At 43.6% G+C, this 20,056-nt stretch overlaps 1 protein-coding gene across 3 annotated transcripts in view; it reads right to left on the bottom strand.

Annotated features, from left to right (window-relative positions):
* The window catches only part of RAD54B (RAD54 homolog B), a 122,651-nt gene that overhangs the window by 7,058 nt on the left and 95,537 nt on the right, over positions 1 to 20,056 (bottom strand). For all 3 annotated transcript variants that reach the window (XM_073330562.1, XM_073330560.1, XM_073330563.1), the window contains 5 exons: positions 19,104 to 19,311; positions 13,151 to 13,290; positions 8,286 to 8,576; positions 3,571 to 3,746; positions 376 to 637 (listed from right to left, as the gene is read on the bottom strand). In XM_073330562.1, coding sequence (XP_073186663.1) covers positions 376 to 637; positions 3,571 to 3,746; positions 8,286 to 8,576; positions 13,151 to 13,290; positions 19,104 to 19,311 — 1,077 coding nt within the window. The remainder of the gene's footprint in view (positions 1 to 375; positions 638 to 3,570; positions 3,747 to 8,285; positions 8,577 to 13,150; positions 13,291 to 19,103; positions 19,312 to 20,056) is intronic.

Here is a 20,056-nt window from a genome sequence, read left to right as displayed (position 1 = left end):
AGAGATTTATTCCCCTACACTTTATGCTCCTTGTTTATCCCAATCAGCTGTTCTAATTTAATTTTACCCTGAATATTCAAACTAGAGACAAGCATCTCCTGGCTGAATGTCACAATACAAAAAGAGACCCAACAGCTGATCGATATGGATAAAGTTGCATGGAAAATCCTTCAGATGTGTTTCTGATATGGAGACAAAGCTAATTTAAACATTCTCCTTCCCCACATAACTACACTTGTCTAGATGCAGGCTGAGCAATATTCAATAATGGACCAGTGAGAGATTTAAGGTCTGACATTTTAGAATCTATCTCCTCATCAATTAAAACCCCATTTGGTCCACATCCCGTCCCTGATACACATAACTGTATCAAACCTGAATATCTGTGGCTGGATTCCAGTCAATGTCATACAAAATTAAATGAGATGCTCCAACAAGGTTCAGACCTACACCGCCAGCCTTCGAACTCAGCAAAAAGATAAACGCTGAATGGAATTTATTATTAAAACTATCCACAATCTGTTGCCTCTGGGAGACAGGAGTGTGTCCATCGAGTCTTGTATAAGAGTATCCATAATGTTTGCACATCTCTTGCAAAATATTCAATGTCTGTGTATAATTAGATACCAACACAATTCTGTCAATCAGAGAAACAAAGAACTTGTTATGTTGTGCATAAGTAGTTAAATCTAATGAAGCATTATATTTATTTATTGTAGAAAACTGAAGAAATCAAATCACAACTCAGACAAAAATTGCACATCAGCCTGACTTTACTCACCTCTCTTTAAAAATGAAATATTTGACATTGCAAATAAAGACATGTCAGACCTACTGTGAAGCATTCAAATAAATTATTAAAGTTATTTTTTCAACAGGATTTTGCTTAATGTACAAACAGGACCAAGCACAGAGACTGGATTATAAAATTTCTACTTACACAAACTAGGTCTCGTAAGAGGAACTATATGCACCTGTATGTGGCTCCACTTAAAGAAAAAGCTACTGTGAACATCACCACACAATTTGAGAGATTTCTGAGTAGGAGAATTACAGATGAGCTAAATGGGGGCATTCATCTGAAGAAAATTCCTCCTCCCCAAGCTGGGGTTTGGATAAAATGGGATGAGGGAAAAAGGAGGGCAAATGACTTTGTAAATATTACAGATATTTCTGGTAAACTGGTCTCCAGGTCTTTTGAGCTATTGATCTCCCACTTACTTCTACTACATCAATGTTTTATCTGATGCACTTATTATTCCATAATAGGGTGACCAGATGTCCCATTTTTATAGGGACAGTCCTGTTTTTTGGGGCTTTTTCTTATATAGACACCTATTATCTCCCACCCTCCGTCCCGTTTTTTCACAATTGCTATCTGGTCACCCTACTCCAGAATCACTTGGTTTCAGAGATTCGCAAACTCCCCCTTTAATCTCTGGGGAAGATTGTACTAAATGGGGAAGGGGGAAGAGGTCTAACTGAAGCAGTAAGACTTGTCACAAAGTAATGCCTCCGCACAAGCTGTAAATCAGTGGGTTTCAAACTTTTTAGGCTGCGTACCCCTTTCCAAATAATGTAGTCTACCGTGTACCTGTCTGAGATAGACAGAGGCAACATGGGGGGTAGAGGGGCATGTGGGGGCAGATTACATATTACGCATGCGCCCCAGGTTTCTGCCTTCCATTTAGCAACAGCTTTTAAAGGTTTTCAAACTGGGGTGCACGCCCCACTAGGGCGGCATAGCAGAATATTCGGGGGGGAGGTGGCAAGGCCAGATGGCTTGGGCCAGCCCCACATGGTGGGGCTCAGGGAGGGAGAGCCACCTCCATCCCCGACTCACCTCAGTGGGCCACCTAGCCTGTCAGGGTTGGGGGGGGCACACAACCAAAAATTATAATTCAAAGTATCAGCATAACAGCTGTGTTAGTCTGTATTTGCAAAAAGAAAAGGAGTACTTGTGGCACCTTAGAGACTAACCAATTTATTTGAGCATAAGCTTTCGTGAGCTACAGCTCACTTCATCGGATGCATACTGTGGAAAGTTTAGAAGATCTTATTATATACTCACAAAGCATGAAAAAATACCTCCTCCCACCCCACTCTCCTGCTGGTAATAGCTTATCTAAAGTGATCACTCTCCTTACAATGTGTATGGTAATCAAGGTGGGCCATGTCCAACACAAATCCAGGTTCTCTCACCCCCACCCCACAGCAACTCACATATCACACAACAGAACCACTAACCCAGGAACCTATCCTTGCAACAAAGCCCGTTGCCAACTGTGCCCACATATCTATTCAGGGGACACCATCACAGGGCCTAATAACATCAGCCACACTATCAGATCCTCGTTCACCTGCACATCCACCAATGTGATATATGCCATCATGTGCCAGCAATGCCCCTCTGCCATGTACATTGGTCAAACTGGACAGTCTCTACGTAAAAGAGTAAATAGACACAAATCAGATGTCAAGATGCCCCCGACGTTCTTGTTAAACCCTGGATTTGTGCTGGAAATGGCCCACCTTGATTATCATACACATTGTAAGGAGAGTGATCACTTTAGATAAGCTATTACCAGCAGGAGAGTGGGGTGGGAGGAGGTATTTTTTCATGCTTTGTGTGTATATAATAAGATCTTCTAAACTTTCCACAGTATGCATCCGATGAAGTGAGCTGTAGCTCACGAAAGCTTATGCTCAAATAAATTGGTTAGTCTCTAAGGTGCCACAAGTACTCCTTTTCTTTTAACTCAAAGTAGGGGCTCAGCTCAAAAAATTTGAAAAAATAGTGTGTGGAGGTGGTGCTTCCTCCCCATGCCCTGGTGCATGGGGCTGATGCCCAAGCTGCCTGGCATCCCTGCTTGCCCCACTGAATGTTCCTTTGTGCCCCCCTAGGCGGGCATGCCCCACAGTTTGAAAACCTCTGCTATCAATTAACAGTAGGATGAGACAGCAGCTCCCTTTGTACAGACACACTGGGGAGTGCTTCTTCCCGACATTTTCTTTTGAAAAGTAACTTATAGACAGCTAACGTCTCCTAAAATGGAGTAGAAGGAAAACCCTGAATGATAGCTAGTCATAAACATGACTATATGGGAGAGAGCTCAGTCTAGTAATTAAAAAATATTTTATTGAACAGTTTAAAATACTGAGCACATTAAATGATTACCCGAAGGGACACAAAGTGCTGGAAAGTCTATGCAAGTAACAGGCAGTATGTCACAGAACGGTAGTTTCAGTGTGAGACATCTGCTTAGTTGGTAGAACTCAGCATGAAAAAGAAAACAACCAGATAACTGTCCAGAAATAACAAAAACAGAAACTTGGATAAGTGTCCACCAGCTGTAATTCCTATGTTAATAATTTTAACAAGAGGCAAAGCTGTAGAGTAGAATACATGTACGTATGAATAAGTATGCTTGGTAGCTGTGGGAGTGACAGATCCCTAAGGGTAAATATTTTGGCATCATGTTTGTGTGAAAACAGCAAGTGGGAAAATCAAAGGGATCATCTAAATTCAAAAGTAGCTAATATGTCTCTCCTACCTTTCTTCTCTCTCACCTTTCAGAAGGGCTGAGTTCACGGATCGCTGCCAACAGCTTTGCCAGGACCTGTAATTTTCCTGAGTCAGTTTCAGTGAAAGTGGTGGAGGTATAATCTTGTGGGAAAATATCTCTTAAACCTTCATAAAGATTGGATTCCTCACATTCATCACAAGTTGGATTACATTCTTTTTCCTATTAAAAAAGATTAATCTGTGGTAGCTGCATGACTTTTTGAAAAGGTACTAAAAAAATAAGCTTGTCAATATTTTCATTATGATTACAGAAAGGCATCAGAGAAAGACAAGATCAAGAACCAGCACACAGATTTTAATGAACAAACAAGCCATCTGGCTGATAACCTCTCATCATTGGCTCTACTGCAATTTTTACAAACCATTGTTATAATAAAATTAAACTTGATTCTATACCCTATAGACTAATGTCTCATCTACAACTGGATAGAGGATGGGGAAGAAAATAGTACTGCTCACTCCTGCTTCTCTGATTTAAAAGAAGTAGTTACATGACATCAGAAACATATGAGAGGTAAACTCATGCTTTGTTTGCTCCTGCTTCATTCTGTGCTAGCTTATTACAGAGCTTTAAGGCATTTATTTTTGAGAAAACTGTTCTCTTCCCAACCAGAGATTAGGAACTGAGAGGATGAAGAGCAGCTATCAAAGGTATAATGGATCCAGAATGAAGGGGTAGAGGAAAAATGGTAAAATCACTTAGCTGCAGTCTAACAATAGCTATATCAGTGTAATAAAAATAACAGCAATAAAACCAACTTGTGTTTATATCTCTCCATCCCACCAATTTCTAAGAAGTTAAGCTTTCATGTTAAAAAAAAGTTTCTAGCATTTACAGTTGTGAAGCAAATTTACTGAACGAACATAGTATTCTCTCTGAGTCATAGACACAGACTGAAACAATAGCTCTTGCACTCTTGCAATAGGTTTACACTTCTATTTATCTCAATTAATGTTGACTCCCAAGAAGAGGTCCCCAAACTGTGGGGCATACCCCACCCTCCTAGGGGGGTGTAGAGGAACATCCGGGGGATGCGGCAGGGTCTGGGCCAGCCCCCATGGGGGACAGGGAGGGAGCACCACCCAGCCCCTCCGCACCCCCATCTACTGCTCTGGTTGTGCCCCCAGCCGCATCCCCAGATCCCAGCCTCGGCCTGGCTCCGCTCCCAGCCCTGACCCTTACCGCAGCCTGGCTGCAGCTCCACCCCTGCTCCCACCTCCAGCCTCAGCCCCTGGCCACGACCCCGTTCCCAGCCCCAGATCCACCCCCAGCCTTGGCCCCCTTACCCCTGTCCCTGCCCCCCCTTACCTCGAGCCATGGCCACCACCCCAGCCCCGGTGTGTGGGGGGGGGGAGGTGAGGAGGAATAGATGGAGTAAGGGGCGCACAGCCTTCAAAGGTTTGGGTCCTGCTGCTCTAAAGGCTATGGATGTTAATTTTAATGTCAATCTAATTATACCATTTGCAGCTGACATTTTAGTAAGATAACTGAGGGAATCATAGAAATGTAGGGCTGAAAGTTACCTCCAGAGCTCAGCTAGTCCAGCCCTCTGTGCTGAGGCAGGACCAAGTATGCCCTACACCATCCCTGACAGGTGTTTGTCTAACCTGTTTTTAGAAACCAATGACAGGGATTCAACGACCTTCCTTGGAAGCCTATTCCAGTGCTTAACTATGCTTATAGTTAGAAAGGTTTTCCTAATATCTAACCTAACTCTCCCTTGCTGCAGATTAAGCCCATTACTTCTTGTCCTACCATCTGCAGACAAGGCGAACAGTTGAACACCATCCTCTATAACAGCCTTTGAAGACTATCAGGTTCCCCCTCAGTCTACTTTTCTCAAGACTAAACAGGTCCAGTATTTTTAACCTTTCCTATAGGTCAGGTTTTCCTAAACGTTTATTGCCCTCCAATTTATCCACATTAAGAAAAATGTATGGTGTCCAAAACTGGACACAGTAGTCCAGCTGAGGCCTCACTAGTATTGAATAAAGCTGGAAAATTACTTCCAACATCTTACTTACAAGACTTCTGTTAATACACCCCAGAATGATACTAGCATTTTTTATGCAACTGCATCACATTGTCAACTCATATTCAATTTGTGATCCACTATAACCCCCAGATCCTTTTCAGCTGTTCTATCATCTTTTTGCGGATACAGACTAACACGGTGGCTACACTGAAACCTGTCATCTACCCAGTTATTCCCCATTTTGTTGTTGTGCAATTGATTTTTTCTTTCTAAGTGTAGTACTTTCTACTTTTCTTTATTCAATTTCATATTATTGATTTCAGACTATTTCTCCAGTTTATCAAGGTCATTTTCAGTTCTCCAAAGTACTTGGAGGTGTCATCCGCAAATTTTATAAGCATATTCTCACTCCATTATCCAAGTCATTATTGAAAATGTTGAAACATATCAGACCCAGGACAGAGCTCTGAGGCACCCCTTATATACGCGCTCCCACTTTGACAGTGAATCAAAGATAACTGCTCTTTGAGTACGGTCTTTCAGCCAGTTTTGCACCCAATTTAATACAGAACACATTTCCCTAGTTTGCTTATGAGAATGTAATGTAGGACTGTGTCAAAAGCCTTACTAAAAACAAGATATATCTATTGCTTGCCCTCATCCACTAGGCCAATAACCCTATCAAAGAAGGAAATTAGGTTGATTTGGTATGATATGTTCTTGACAAATCCATGTTGGCTATTACTTATTATCCTATTATCCTTTAGTAGCAGTAGATCCTTCCCATACCAATGATGGTGCACAGGGTGGAAAATAGTCTCTTCTATTCCTGTCATTTGCTGCTGCTTTCATTTGCACTATGGCATTGAGACCTTCTATTCTGCCCTTCCTGCAAAGAGTTCTTCATAAAGTTTCTATTGGGCACATTTTTCTCTCACACCAGTTGGCTTCTGCTGGACAGCTTCATGTGGGATTCTTTGTGTTGGCACCTGGAGTATACGCTCCAAATATGCCCAGCGTTTCCTTCTGATCCTGGGGGAAAGGAGCTGCTGGTTGGTGATTTCTCAGATCTCTTTGTTGGTAATAGTCTTTCCAACCAATGCCCAGAAATTTTCATAGGCACTTCTTCTTGAAGACCTCTAGTTTTCTGTCAAGCATTTTAGTAGATCTCCAGCTCTCACAGACGGATGTTAGCACCAAGATTATATCTGAACTGAAAATTCCCTATTTTGTTCTGGTGACGTATATCTTTAATTTCCATACATTGCTGAATTAAGTAAATGTTGTGGGTGTCATTCCTTTCCTTGATGTCCCTTCTTTTTGAGGTCTCCATTAGCTAATATGGTGCTGCCCAGGTAAATGAACTGATGTACTTTCTTGATATTTTTGCCATTTAATGTGATATTACTGCTTGACATCTGGGTTACAAGGATATTTGTTTTAGCATAACTGATTTTGAGCCCTGCTTGGCCTGCTATTTTTAACAAGTTGTCTATCTTTGTAACTTTTCATGATGTGTGTGGCAGACAGCAGGACATTGGTGGTCATGCCTAGTGATTGGACTAGGAGTCACACCTAGTGGCTACAGCAGGAGTTGGTAGGCAGGAATAAGAGCCCAGGATCAGAGCCAGAATCAGCAGCCAGAGCCAAGGGGCAGAGCTGGAATCAGAAGTCAGGAATGTGAGCCAAAAGTTTGAGACGGGTTGTCTGGAGGGCAGCAAGGCAGGAGCAAGGCTGAGTGCAAAGGAGCAGGGTGGGGTCTGAGGCAGGAACAAGGTAGGAGCAGGACTGGAACAAGGTGGGAAGAAAGCTGGGAACAAGCAGGTGCAAGAGCTTTTAGCTCTGAGCAGCTACCAAACTACTGCTGCTGCACTAAAGAGCAATCTTCTGACATTTCCCACCAATCAGGCTGTGTATCCAATCTGGCAGCCGACTACAGGCAAGTTGCACTTGTTAGGTTGCCCAGAAACTGGCCTGGCTTCAGTGCCTGATTCGCAACGTTCAAGGGCATCTTAGGAGCCTATGGGCCTGGTTTCTCAGGGTATTTCCATGAGAACTCCTGCAATAGGGTCAGGGCATGGATGTTCTCTACTTGTTCCCCCAAGACTACTTGTACGGACTGTAGCCTTCCCAGTCCACGGGTACTGAAGTCTTCCCCTAACTCACCAAGAGTTGAGGATTTGGGGGACCAGGTACTCCTACTGTCCACATATGGATATGGATGGTGGGGTTGGAGCAGTCTGAGTATCGGTTCCTGGTGTAGGTCTTCACAAGTGAGTTGTGAAAGATGGGGTGGATCTTCAAGGACTTGAGCAGCTGTAACTCAAAGGCCACTGGATTTACCTGTTCTATAGCACAGTAAAGGGAGCCAAATGCCCTGGTGGTAACTCAGAAGACAGCAAAAATACTGCTCCAAGATTTGATTGACACTCTCTGTCAAACCCACCTCTACCTCTCTGCAGCCAAAAGGTGAAAAGTAACAAAGCGGTGGAAAATGACCAAATTACAGCAAAAATCCTGGAAGTACTTGATAACACCACCCTAATGAAACTGACAAAACTGACTTTCTAATGTTTAAGTTTTTTGAAAGCTCTAAAGCACATCATTTTGGGAGGTCATGTGTGGAACTCCACTGATACAGTTTTTAACAGTAACTCATTTTAATTACTTTTATTGTGTAGCACTGTCTAATTATTTGTGTTGAAGTAAAATACAGTAAATACCTTTATGGCTTTAAACAGAAGACAGGGATGGTTGCAGAGTTTTTTCAAAGCTCCTATACATATCAGATGAGGACTGTTTTCTAGTACTCCTTGTAGGCAGGATCTAACAACTCGAGAACTAAGCAGTTTTCTATAGAGTTCAAGCTGCAAGGCTGTTGGTCGGCAGAAAAGTATGCTCTCTTTTTTCGGTGGGAGAAATTTGTTTATGATCTCTTGTGTTCTTCTAAGAATAAACAGTCCAGTTAGGCGAGTGAGTTCTGCTGCTCTTTTCTCTCCTAACTCCTTTTCCTCCTAATGTAACAAACAGAGGTTTAGATATGACTTTACAAGCATGTTCAGTTACATCACAATTCTTTGCTATAGGATTCTTAATCAGGCAGTAGTGAACACGGTTTGTTTGTATGATACCACTTTATGACACAGGGTTTTAACGATCAATTAATATCAGCGTATTTGGTTTGTCATAGGAGTTTTTAAACTCTTAACCAAGGCAAGAGCTAATGCACTATGAGTCACTACAGACTCAAATTATGTGGCTAGGTTCCTGATTTATGTAGCAAAGCTGCACTGAATTCTACAGAACTGTGCGGAAGTGATAAATGAATGGCATCATATCGCAATTTGTACAGCTCCTAAAATGTGGAACGGACAGACAGTGGCAGGAGTTGAAACAGTGTCTCAGGGCTTGTCTACACTGGCACTTTACAGCGCTACAACTGTCTCGCTTAGGGGTGTGAAAAAACACCCCACTGAGTGCTGCAAGTTTCAGCGCTGCAAAGTGCCAGTGTAGACAGTGAACCAGCGCCAGGAGCCGCACTCCCAGCACTGGTAGCTATTCCCCTCCTGGAGGTGGTTCTTTTATAGCACTGGGAGAGCCATGGCAGCGCTTTAATGTTGCTAGTGAAGACGTGCCCTTAGAGAAAGTAAAGGAAATGACTACCATCTCAGAGCACATCTACGCTTAAAATGCCGCATAGGTGCAGCTGCACCAATTGGAACAAACTACCAAATAAACCACTGTAGAACTTTAACGAAGATGCTCCACGCTGACAGGAGAGAATTAATCCACCTCCATGAGAGGCGGTAGCTACCATCAACATAGCACTGTCTACATGGGGGGTTATGTTGGTATAACTATGTTGCTGCAGAGTGTGCATTTTTCACATCCCTGAGCAACACAGTTATACTGATATAGGTTTATAGTGTAGACCAGCCCTCACACTCCCAAACCCTGCCAGGAGCTCTACTCCTTCACAAAGTAGCAGAGGAAGACAACTGCCATGAGAAGCTCCTCAGAACTGCAGAAGTGAAGAATTATACCTCCATGCAATCCCTCCAAGTGTTTCATCCCCCTTCTTTCCCTCATGTCACTATATGCCCTCTCCCTTTCTCCAGCCAGTCACAGTCCCCTTCCTGCCAGACTGCTACAATAGTGTGTGAACAGTCTGAGGAGATGGAAGATGGCATGAAAGTGACCATTTTTGTGGGGTTTGCCAGGACAAATTTCTTTCCTAGAAGGAAAGAAACATTGTAGCCATTTGCACAGTGGTAGATATGTGGAGCCCTTCAATTAATTGGACTGAATGATAACCAAGTGTTTAGATTCGTTGTTCCTACCATCTAAGATCATTATCTAATAAATAATCCACAAACTAATTATTCAATAAAATAGGTGTTTGAAAAACTCAACATTATATAAACTTTAAAAAGTTAATGAATTCCAATACAGTTGATTAAATAACAGCATTTAACTCTGATTTCAAATAAGAGGCTGAGAAGTCTGTGTTACCACACCTGCCCTAGACTAAATTACAATGCTCTCCCCACCAAACTACTTTGGTACCCCTCGGTCCTATGTTCCAGGTGGGAAAACACTGAATTGGGGCCATAGAGTCTGACACATGAAAAAAAGTGGTGTTGTAGCCATGTCAGTCCCAGGATATTAGAGGGACAAGGTAGGTGAGGTAGTATCTTTTAGTATCAGGTTCCGTTGGTGAGAGAGACAAGCTTTTGAGCTACACACGGTATGTCAACACAGCAATGTAAGCCTGGGTCTGAGCTTAAGCTCGAGCCAAACCCCCCTTGCATCCACACTGCAAATTTGCTAACCTAGGGTTAAGCCCCCGGGTCCCAGGGCTGAAGGGTTTGAGCTCGTGTTAAGCTGGAACCTAGCATTCGAGCCCTACTGTTTTCCTGTGTGCATGTGGCCCCAGCTTGATTCAGAGCCCAGAAGTCCTCTGGATGTATCCCAGAGTTCCTGGCGGCAGAGGAGCAGCACTGCAGGCAGCCAATACAGCAGCCAGAAGTACCATTACTGCCTGGCTGAGCATACTTCCCCTTCCTACTCCTTCACTGCTGCATGGAGCTCGCCCAGAGCAGGGAGCAAAGCTGACAGGTGGGAGATGGCTCCTGGTTGCAGGGATGTTGCAAGTCATCCCTCCCTTGGCTGTGCTAAACTGGGACCTCAGGCACTGTCCCTCCCTGCAGGGTGGTGCTTGGTCCCTGCTCTGCTCTCTGGCCCCTCCTACCCTTCCTGCATGTGCAGGAATACCTGGGCTGCATGCACTGTGAGGGCAGTGAGTGGGAACCAGACCCAAAACTTCCCTGCAGCCTTCCGAGGATCCCTTATCCTTGCCTCGTGGGGTGCGGTGGGGGCAGAGATAATTGATCCCCGGGGGTAGCTGAAGCACACTCCACCCCAAGCCCTGGGAGTGCACTTCACCACTCCGCAGCCAGCAACACCCAGGCTGGGGTGTGAGTTTGTGTTTTTCCTCTGATACCTTCATTTTATGTCAAACTTCAAAACAAACAGACAAAAATAAATAAAAAAACAACCAAACAAAAAACCCCTCCATTGAACATCCCATTTTAAGAATTAAGAATCGCAAAGTTTCATTTTAATAGTTTGACTGCCCTGGAGACTGATATCCAGATGCACATGGGCATTTTTCTGCCACTGTAACTCAGCCTAGACCTGGAGAGCCCAAGTTTCAGATTGGATGGTAGTTCAGCATAAAGCCTTCTCAAACTGCCATCATTCTACTGAGACGGTCACCAAAGGAGCTAATGATGCAGTTTATGTACTCATGGGCTCCTTATGGGCACCTGAGTCCCATCAATAGCACCACCACAGTTGGGAAACAGGGTGGGCAGTAGGGTTTTCCCACAGTGCACCACGTTCCTAGGGCTAGATACTGGGGCTGAGGAGTGCTCTTGGCACTTTGGGATATGTTTACTTTGACTTGGGTCTGTGCACTGCAGTGTGGATGCCAGAGCCCTAGGTTTGAGCACGGGTCAGAAAATTCTTAACCTAGGTATAAAAAAAAAAAAAGAAAAAAGAAAAAAAAAGGAATGTAGACGCTCAAGTCCAGGGTTCCCTGAAACAGGTCAGCTGACTCAAGTCCCACTAACCTTAGGCTTACATTGCTGTGTAGACATAGCCACAGAGCTGTTCCTTAGGTCTCAGTGTCACATCTAAATATAGATTCATAGAATTGTAGGACTAGAAGGGACCTCAAGAGCTCAATCCAGTCACCTGCACTCATGGCAGGACTAAATATTGTTGCAATAAGCCATAAATCCAGTGTTTTATTATAACAGGCAAACTGGCTTATTACAACAATCTGTAACCCACTAACTCCCCTTTTTGTCCTATGACTACAGGGGTGTTAACAGGCCATTTCACCTTGAATGGTCTCTTAGAATATGTTCTAACTACTTGGGCTAAACTATCTGTTTGATCTCTTATTTAACTGTGACACTGAGTACCTTTCCCAGACCTGACCTCTGAGTAGTTCAAAAGCTTGTCTCTCTCACTAAGGGTATGTCTACACTGCAAAGTTTTTGTGCAACAAATTATACCATTTTTATTAAAGTGCTGGAATTAAATTGCTGTTATGTGTCCACACTGTACTCCTTGTGATGCTGGAGCGCATCCACATTAGCGGCTTTTGCAACAGCAAAGAGAGCAGTGCATTGTGGTAGCTATCCCACTGTGCAACTGGCCGCAGGGTGCTTTGGGAAGGGTTTGCAATGCCTCATGGGGCAGGCACAGCATCACATGATGCAGGTTTCCCAATCCCATAGTTCCATGGGCATCCTACTACATTGCCTGCTGCTTTTCAACTGAAGAGGAGGGGGGAGTGTGTGACAGGGAGTGTGTGTGTGTGTCTGTGTATGTGTATTGGGTTGTGGAGGGGGGGAAGAGACTGTGTTTTGGTGGACAGAGACTGTGTCAGCATGCTGTCTTGTAAGTTCAGACAGTGGCAGGAAGCAACCAGTCCTGAGGCAGGCAGCCAGAGTTCATAACAATGAGCAGAGTGGCAACTTGCGGGATTATGGGACACTTCCGGAGGCCAATTACAGTGCTGAAAGCAATTGATGCGTTTACACTGGCAATGCAGCGCAGGAGCATCTGTGCTGTAAGCCTTATGACTCTCGTTGAGGTGATTTTTTTGCAACACTGCAACTGAGGAGTTTCTGCGCATTAAGTGGCTTGGCAGCGCGTACTCCTCGGGAGTTACATCGCAGAAAGCTGCTTTACTGTGCAGTAACTTGCCAGTGTAGACAAGGCCTAATAGAAGTCGATCCAATAAAAGATATTACCTCACCCACCTTGTCTGACATAAAAGAAAGAAATGCCCAGAGAAGTCGTGCTTTGAGTATTACATGAACTTACTTATGTTTTGATACTGGAATTTTCAGAGGAGCCCAAGGGAATTAGGCTTGTTTGAAAATCTCAGCCACAGGCTATGCATTGAAGAAGAAAAACAGTCTAAATTACATTTGACTCTCTAGAAGATGAATTTCTAACTCTCCTTATGAATTATATTCAATGACTGAATTCTTGTTTTTAAATGATGTACCTTTGTTGCTGAAGGCTCTCGGGACCGAATAATAGGCTCCTCATATATTTTTCTGTATGTGGACAAAGAACCAAGTATTCCTGGATTTACAAACTCTATTAATGCGTAAAATTCTTGCAGGTCATTTTGTATTGGAGTGCCTAGGTGAAGAAAAAATATTTAAATATGTACTTTTACACATTTAAGAGTTTTTTTTTCTTTGAAATTGATAGTAAGTATAATTGCTAAATACAACAGAGTTTAAAGTTGACAATAATAGTAAGAACTTTGAAGTTCTTAATTAGCTATTGTATCCTGACTGATTAGATTGTATATCTAGTTATTGTGACTCAACTAATCATGAATTTGAAATCTTTTTTTCTTATTTAGAGCTTTTCTTTTTCCGTTTTGAAGAAATATGACAGATACTTACCTGTAACTGGAGGTTCTTTGAGATGTGTGGTCTCTATCTGTATTTCACCCGTGGGTACACATGTATTCAATGCTCTTGAGACAAGAGATTTCTATCAAGTAGTATCCTTTAGTTCATGCCAGCACAGTTGCTCCCCTCATGCACCACTTAAACTGAGAGTTTAAGGGGTGGACAGACCAATGTCTCTCTAGTTCCTTCTCTTACCCTGAAACAGATAGGATCTGAAACAGAGGGAAGACAGACACGTACTGGAATACAGATTGGGACCACACATCTCAAAGAACCTCCAATTACAGCTAAGTAACCTCAATTTCTTCAAGTGGTGGTCCCTATGTATATTCCAAACGTTGGTGATTGATAAGCAATATTCAAACAGCAGGAGGTACACGAATGCAGCTGATATACAGTGTATAATACTGCTGCCCCAACAGCTGCATCTGCAGAAGAGGCCTGAATTAAAGGGTAATGTTCCGTGAAGCATGAACAGAATTTCAGATTGCTGCCTGTCATATGTCCAGTATAAGTGCTTCTTGAAGAGATGCTATCGAGGTTGCCTGTGCTCTAGTGGAATAGACCTTTACCCCCACTGGGGGAAGAATATACACCAGCTGATGAGAAAGAATGATATAGCAGGAGACCCACTTCAAGAGTCCCTGAGCAGATAACGCTTGTCCCTTCAATCAGTCTGCTATAGCGACAAATAGTCTAGGAATTTTCCTAACTGGTTTAGTTCTTTGCAGATAGAACACTAAAGCCTGCTTGACATTGAGAGAGAGAAGTCTCATCTCTTCTCATTGGAAGCATGAGATTTTGAAAAGAATACCAGCAGGTGAATAGGCTGATTTATGTGTAACTCAGAAATTATCTTAGGCATGATTTTCAGGAAGAGGCAAAGGGAAACCTTCTCCCTCTGAAATGTGATATATGGTGGGTCATCCACAAGTACTCCCAGTTCACTCACCCTTCTGGCTGATGTGATGGTGACTAGGAAGGAGACCTTCATGGACAGGTGGGACATGGAACACATGGCTAACAGTTCAAAGCGTGATCTGGTAAGTATTGGGAGTACAAGATGGAGATCTCATTGCAGTGCTGGTTTCTCCCCAGGGGAGAAGGTCCTAATGAGACCTTTCAGGGATCTGACTGTTTGGGGTGAGTACAAATTGGAGAAAGTCCCAAGGAGAGCAACAAAAATTATTAAAGGCCTAGAAAACATGACCTATGAGGAAAAACTGAAAAAACTGAGTCTGTTTAGTCTGTAGAAGAGAATACTGAGAGGGGACATGATAATAGTTTTCAAGTACATACAAGATTGTTAGAAGAGAGACGGTGAAAAATTGTTCTCCTTAACCTCTGAGGCTAGGACAAGAAGCAATAGGCTTAAATTGCAGCAAGGGAGGGTGAGGTTGGACATTAGGAAAAACTTCCTATCAGGATAGTTAAGCACTAGAACAAATTGCCTAGGGAGGTTGTGGAATCTCTGTCATTGTCTAACCTGCTCTTAAAAACCTCCAATCACCTGTCAGGAATAGCCTAGTTATTTGTTAGTCCTGCCTTGAATGCAGGGGACTGGACTAGATGACCTATTGAGGTCCCTTCCAGTCCTATACTTCTATAATTTTATCGTTCTACCAAAGGATGAAAGGCACTGGTGGCTGCTAAATGGACCCACAGGGAGCTAAAAGGAAGATCCGATGTCTTGAGGATGAGGAAATAGTCTGTCATAGCACAAATACCCACTTTTTCTGGGGACAACTGGTTCTGTTGTATCTAAGTAGAGAAATGTCTCTATTTAGCTAGACAGAATTTTCTGATGGAGCATTACTGCTTTGATTGGGAATAGTCTGAACAGCCTCTGAACGTGGATGCTCTAGGTATGACACCCATCCAAAAACCAGGCTGTGAGGTGAAGAGAATCTGAGTTGGCATGTTTGATCTTACTGAATTAACAATTCGAGAAGGTTCAGATGCTTATGAGAAAATGGGTAAAAGATCTGGGAAACTAGTACGGTCTATGCAAGTTAGATGTGATGAGAATGACTCGAGCTTTGTTGTGATGAATCTTTCACAAAACCTGTAATAGCGGTGTGATGGAACGAAAGGTGTATCTCAGGTGGTCTGTCCAAGACAACAAAAGGGCATCACTCCCGGAGTCCCAACTTAGTGCTGCTCTGGAGCACGTTATGTTGAAGTTCTTGTTCATCTGGGAGGCAAACAGGTCCCAAGATGGCATTCCTCACTGGGTGAAGATTTCATTCAGGACAGAATGGTGTTCACAGTCTGTGAAGAAGTGCTTCCTAATTTTGTCCACTAGAGAGTTCTGCACATCTGTCAGGTATGTTGCCGAGACCATGATGTGGTTTCCTGCTTCACCAGTTCCATAAATTGATTGCCTTTATAGGGCGAAGAGATTTCACTCCACCATGTTTGTTATACAGAAGATGGTCATCATGTTGTCTGAAATTATCTACATATGATGGGACTGTATAAGTGGGAGGAAGGCATTGCAGCAGTGCTTAATTTGTAATGAAAGAGGTGCCAGGGTCAAGCAATTTTTTTTCTTTCATAACTGATGTGGCAAGCCCAGAGGTGCTGAGGCTATGAACTGCCAAACCTAGAGGTGCCAGGGCTGGCACAAATTAAACACTGAATTACAGGCTAGGCAGACAGTCTTTAATTCTAGGAGACTGATATGCATCCTGGCCTCTCAAGGAGTCGTCATACCTTGTGTCCTGTCCACATGGGCTGTGCATCTATGAGGGATGCGTCCACAATTACGGTTGTGTTGGGTATGGGTGGAAGGAAAGGGACTTTGACACACACTTGTTCCACATTCATTCACCATACAAGAGAAGCTGTAACCTTGCCAGGGACTGTTACTTGTATTTATGCTGTCTCTGTTTGGTGAGTAAATAGACTGGAGCCAGTCCTGTAGACAATGAAGGTGAAGCCTGGTGAACAGTGTTACACAGGTACATGAGGCCATGTAGCTTGGTAGGGGAAGATTGGACCTTGACTGTGGTTTGAAGTTTGAGGGTGATTTGGCTTATCAGGCTGTTTCTGACCTGGAATCTGTCCATAGGGAGGTAGACCTTTGATGAGGCTGAGACTACAGTCGCGCTTATAAAGCCCATGATTTTTGCAGGAGTCAAGGTAGATTATTTTCCATTTACACAGACTCCCAAGCATGCCAGAAGACGGAGTAAGGATAGGGTCGCCAACTGGACCTCCTGATTGGATCTGCCCATTAGGAGTCAATTGTCCAGGTACAGGAAAATGGTACAGCTGTTCTGCCTCATCTGGGCTGCCACCACTGAGAGGATCGAAATGAGGACCCTGGGCGCTGTCGCCAGCATGAATGGGAGTACTCTGAACAGGTAGTACTCTTGTTCTACCAGAAATCTGAGGAACCTTTTGTGGGATGGATGAATGTCCCGATGAAAGTAAGCACCTTTCATGTCGGGAGCCTCACACCATGTGCTCTTCTGTAGGGAGGGGATTATTGATGCCAGCACGAGCAAGCAGAATTTGGATTTGCAAATAAAGATATTCAGCTGATTTTTCTTGGGATCTATGAAATTTTAGGAGTAGAATCCTTTCCTTGGATATTGAGGTGGCACTTCCTCTGTAGCTCCATGTTGTAGGAGAGTGTCCACCTCCAGACAGAGGCTCTCCTTGTGAGAATGGTCTCTGAAGAAGGGCTGGGAAAGGGATTTGTGCAGCTGAGGGGAGAGAAACTCAATGGTGTAGCCGGAGTGGATGATCTCGATACTTACTTGTTTGTTGTTACTGCCCTCCAGCTGTGGAGCAAAAGGATGAGGCACCCATCAAAAGTTTGGGAGGCAGTAGGGAATGGCATCAATAGTGGTACATGGTTCTGAAGCATCCCATCAAAAGTAACCCCTGGATGGTGGGTGAGGCTGAGCAGCTGTGGTTCAGGTGGAGGAAGCTGTATATCTAAGTCTTCGTACCCTTTGACATTTACATGGTGGCTCATAAAGGTGCTGGAGATAAAACAGCTGAGGAAAAGATCTTGGCTTATTTACCTGTTTTGAAAGATGATGCGAAAATAGCTTTGGACAGAGAATTTGGACTCAGGCCATGGGGTGGGGAGAAGGAACTGAAAAGGCATTGGTCTGCACTGCCCTTTATACCCTGAGCATGGAGCATGAGGAACAACTGTACAGGCACGGATAAATGGAAACTACTTGCCAGAAATTTCTGGTCTTAGGTACATGGAGCGCATGTGTACCCACACATGAAATCCACATACAGACCAGCACTTGAGAACTATTTGTTCTGTTTCAGATTGTGTGTTCCTAGGGGAAAAAAAAGAGTGAAGACTGTAGCTTCATTTGCAAGGTTATTCTTATTTTGAACAAATGCAGCAGTATCTCCTACAACAAGTTAGGTTTTAGCTGTTCGCAATAGAGTACAAGGGCTTCTCTCCAGGCTGACAGTTTAACTTTAACATAATACAAAATACTAAGAAACCAGAAATATTTTTAAATCTTCTTTTAAGTTTAATTCTCCCTCCTGCAAAGTTCCTATTATGCAATGTAGTCCCTCCAAACTTAGATGGTCTAAATGGAGGTCTTTCTGATATGTAATCAATGTTGCTCTAGGCATCAACCAGAAGTCAACAGAGCGCAACATTAATAGATTAATAGTTTCATGGATTTTAAGGCTACATGGGACCATTAGATCATCTGTTCTGACCCCTGTATTGACCCTAATAACTTGTGTTTGACCAAAGCATATCTTTGAAAGACATAGACATCAAGAGATGGAGAATCTATCACTACCCTTGCTCATTTGAGTTAAATCACCCTAAGGCAGAGCAGTGTTTCCAGCTAGGGATCAGAGCCCACGTCTTGTCAACACAAAAAAGTTGTATGATTTAACTAAAATGGTGATGAAACTGATTTAGGTTAATTGGTGCAGTCCTAAGTTCCCTCTAAGCTGCGTGTCCGTATGGCTGATTATTAAGTTCCGCGCCAGGGCTCAGGGCTGCGGTGGCGAGAGGCACCCCTCCCCACCGGCCCCTGTGCGGGCCTGCCCCAGACTTGCTGTGGCCGGGGGAGAGGAGTTCCTCCCTTGGCCCGGCCAGGTCCAGGCCCGCCAGAGCTTCCGGGGAGAGGAGCCCCTCCCTCAGCCCGGCACCGCCCAGCCCAGCCCCACTGAAGTTGCCGCGGCTGGGGAGATGCGCCTTTCCCCCAGCCCCGAGCTGCTGAAGCGAGAGAGGGCTGGGGGGAGTCCTCTCGCCCCACTGCATCCCCGACCCAATCCCAGAGCCCACATCTCTCCCGCACCCCAATCCCCTAGTTTCTCTTCAAATTCTTTTTTAGCCTGCCTAATTATACTTTTACACTTGACTCACCAGAGTTTATGCTGATTTCTAAAAAAACACTATAAAAACAATACCTCTGATAATGTTGCCAAAATTTTCATACTTGTATAACTTGCAACTTTCTTTCACATACTCACTGAAGTTAGCTCTTTTAGTCTAGCTATAAAATAGGCTATTTGTAATATACTGACCAGTCAGGATAATTCTTCTCTCACAGGACAGACTGACGAGGGCTGTAGCTGTCTTAATGGAGCTGTTTTTCAAACGATGTCCCTCATCGCAGATTAGGAGGTTAAATTCTATAGTCTGAATTTGGTCCAAGGTGCGCAGCAGCATCTCATAACTGATTATCAGAACTGCATGAAGTGGGGAATTGATGAACTCTTCTACTTTGTTATCCTGTAGAGCATAAATAAAAGTTGCATCACACAGCCAATTCTCTTTGGAGCTCCTCAACCCTGTTCCCCGATTCTCTGGTTTCAGGTGGAATTTCTGTTGCCTGACAAGAGCCCTGCACGGATACAAAATTTGCAGAGATCTGCAGATTTGCAGGGCTCTAGATATAAAATTTGGATATGCATCTATCCACGATCAGCAAACATGTTCCGTGGAGAACTGCAGGGCCCTTGTATGACATGAGTCATTCCCCACCTCCCTATGGGGCTTGGACTACTTCTTCCCTCTTAATTTGCAAAAGAAATATGGGAATCCGACATGGCAATACAGAACACTACTACCACGCTGCTGGGCAGCTCACTGTTCTTCGAGTACACCAAGTCTACTAAAGCACATTACTGTGAAGGTGAAAACTACAGACCTGATGTAACAGCTACTTAACCCTGGTGTTGTGAGTAAGTTTCAAATTGATAATTGTAATGGAGATAATGAAAAAGCCTAAGAGACTCCCAGTACATTTATGGTGGGATCACAAGATGCAGTAGACACCAATTTATACTGTGATCTTGTAATAAATTTGCCACATTCTGTTTACCTCTTTCAGTTCAATCAAATAGTCCTCACTCTGTTATGAGCCACATAACATTGCTAACCCTAGGAGAGCATAGCTAGCATGCACAAGTTACGGCAGCATAGAAGCTGGGGAGACAGAGAATCAGGGATGCATAACCAGCTCCTTGACAGCACT

Source organism: Lepidochelys kempii, chromosome 2 (genome assembly GCF_965140265.1).
Source record: "Lepidochelys kempii isolate rLepKem1 chromosome 2, rLepKem1.hap2, whole genome shotgun sequence".
NCBI lineage: Eukaryota > Metazoa > Chordata > Testudines > Cheloniidae > Lepidochelys > Lepidochelys kempii.
This window is presented reverse-complemented; position numbering and strand designations above follow the sequence as displayed.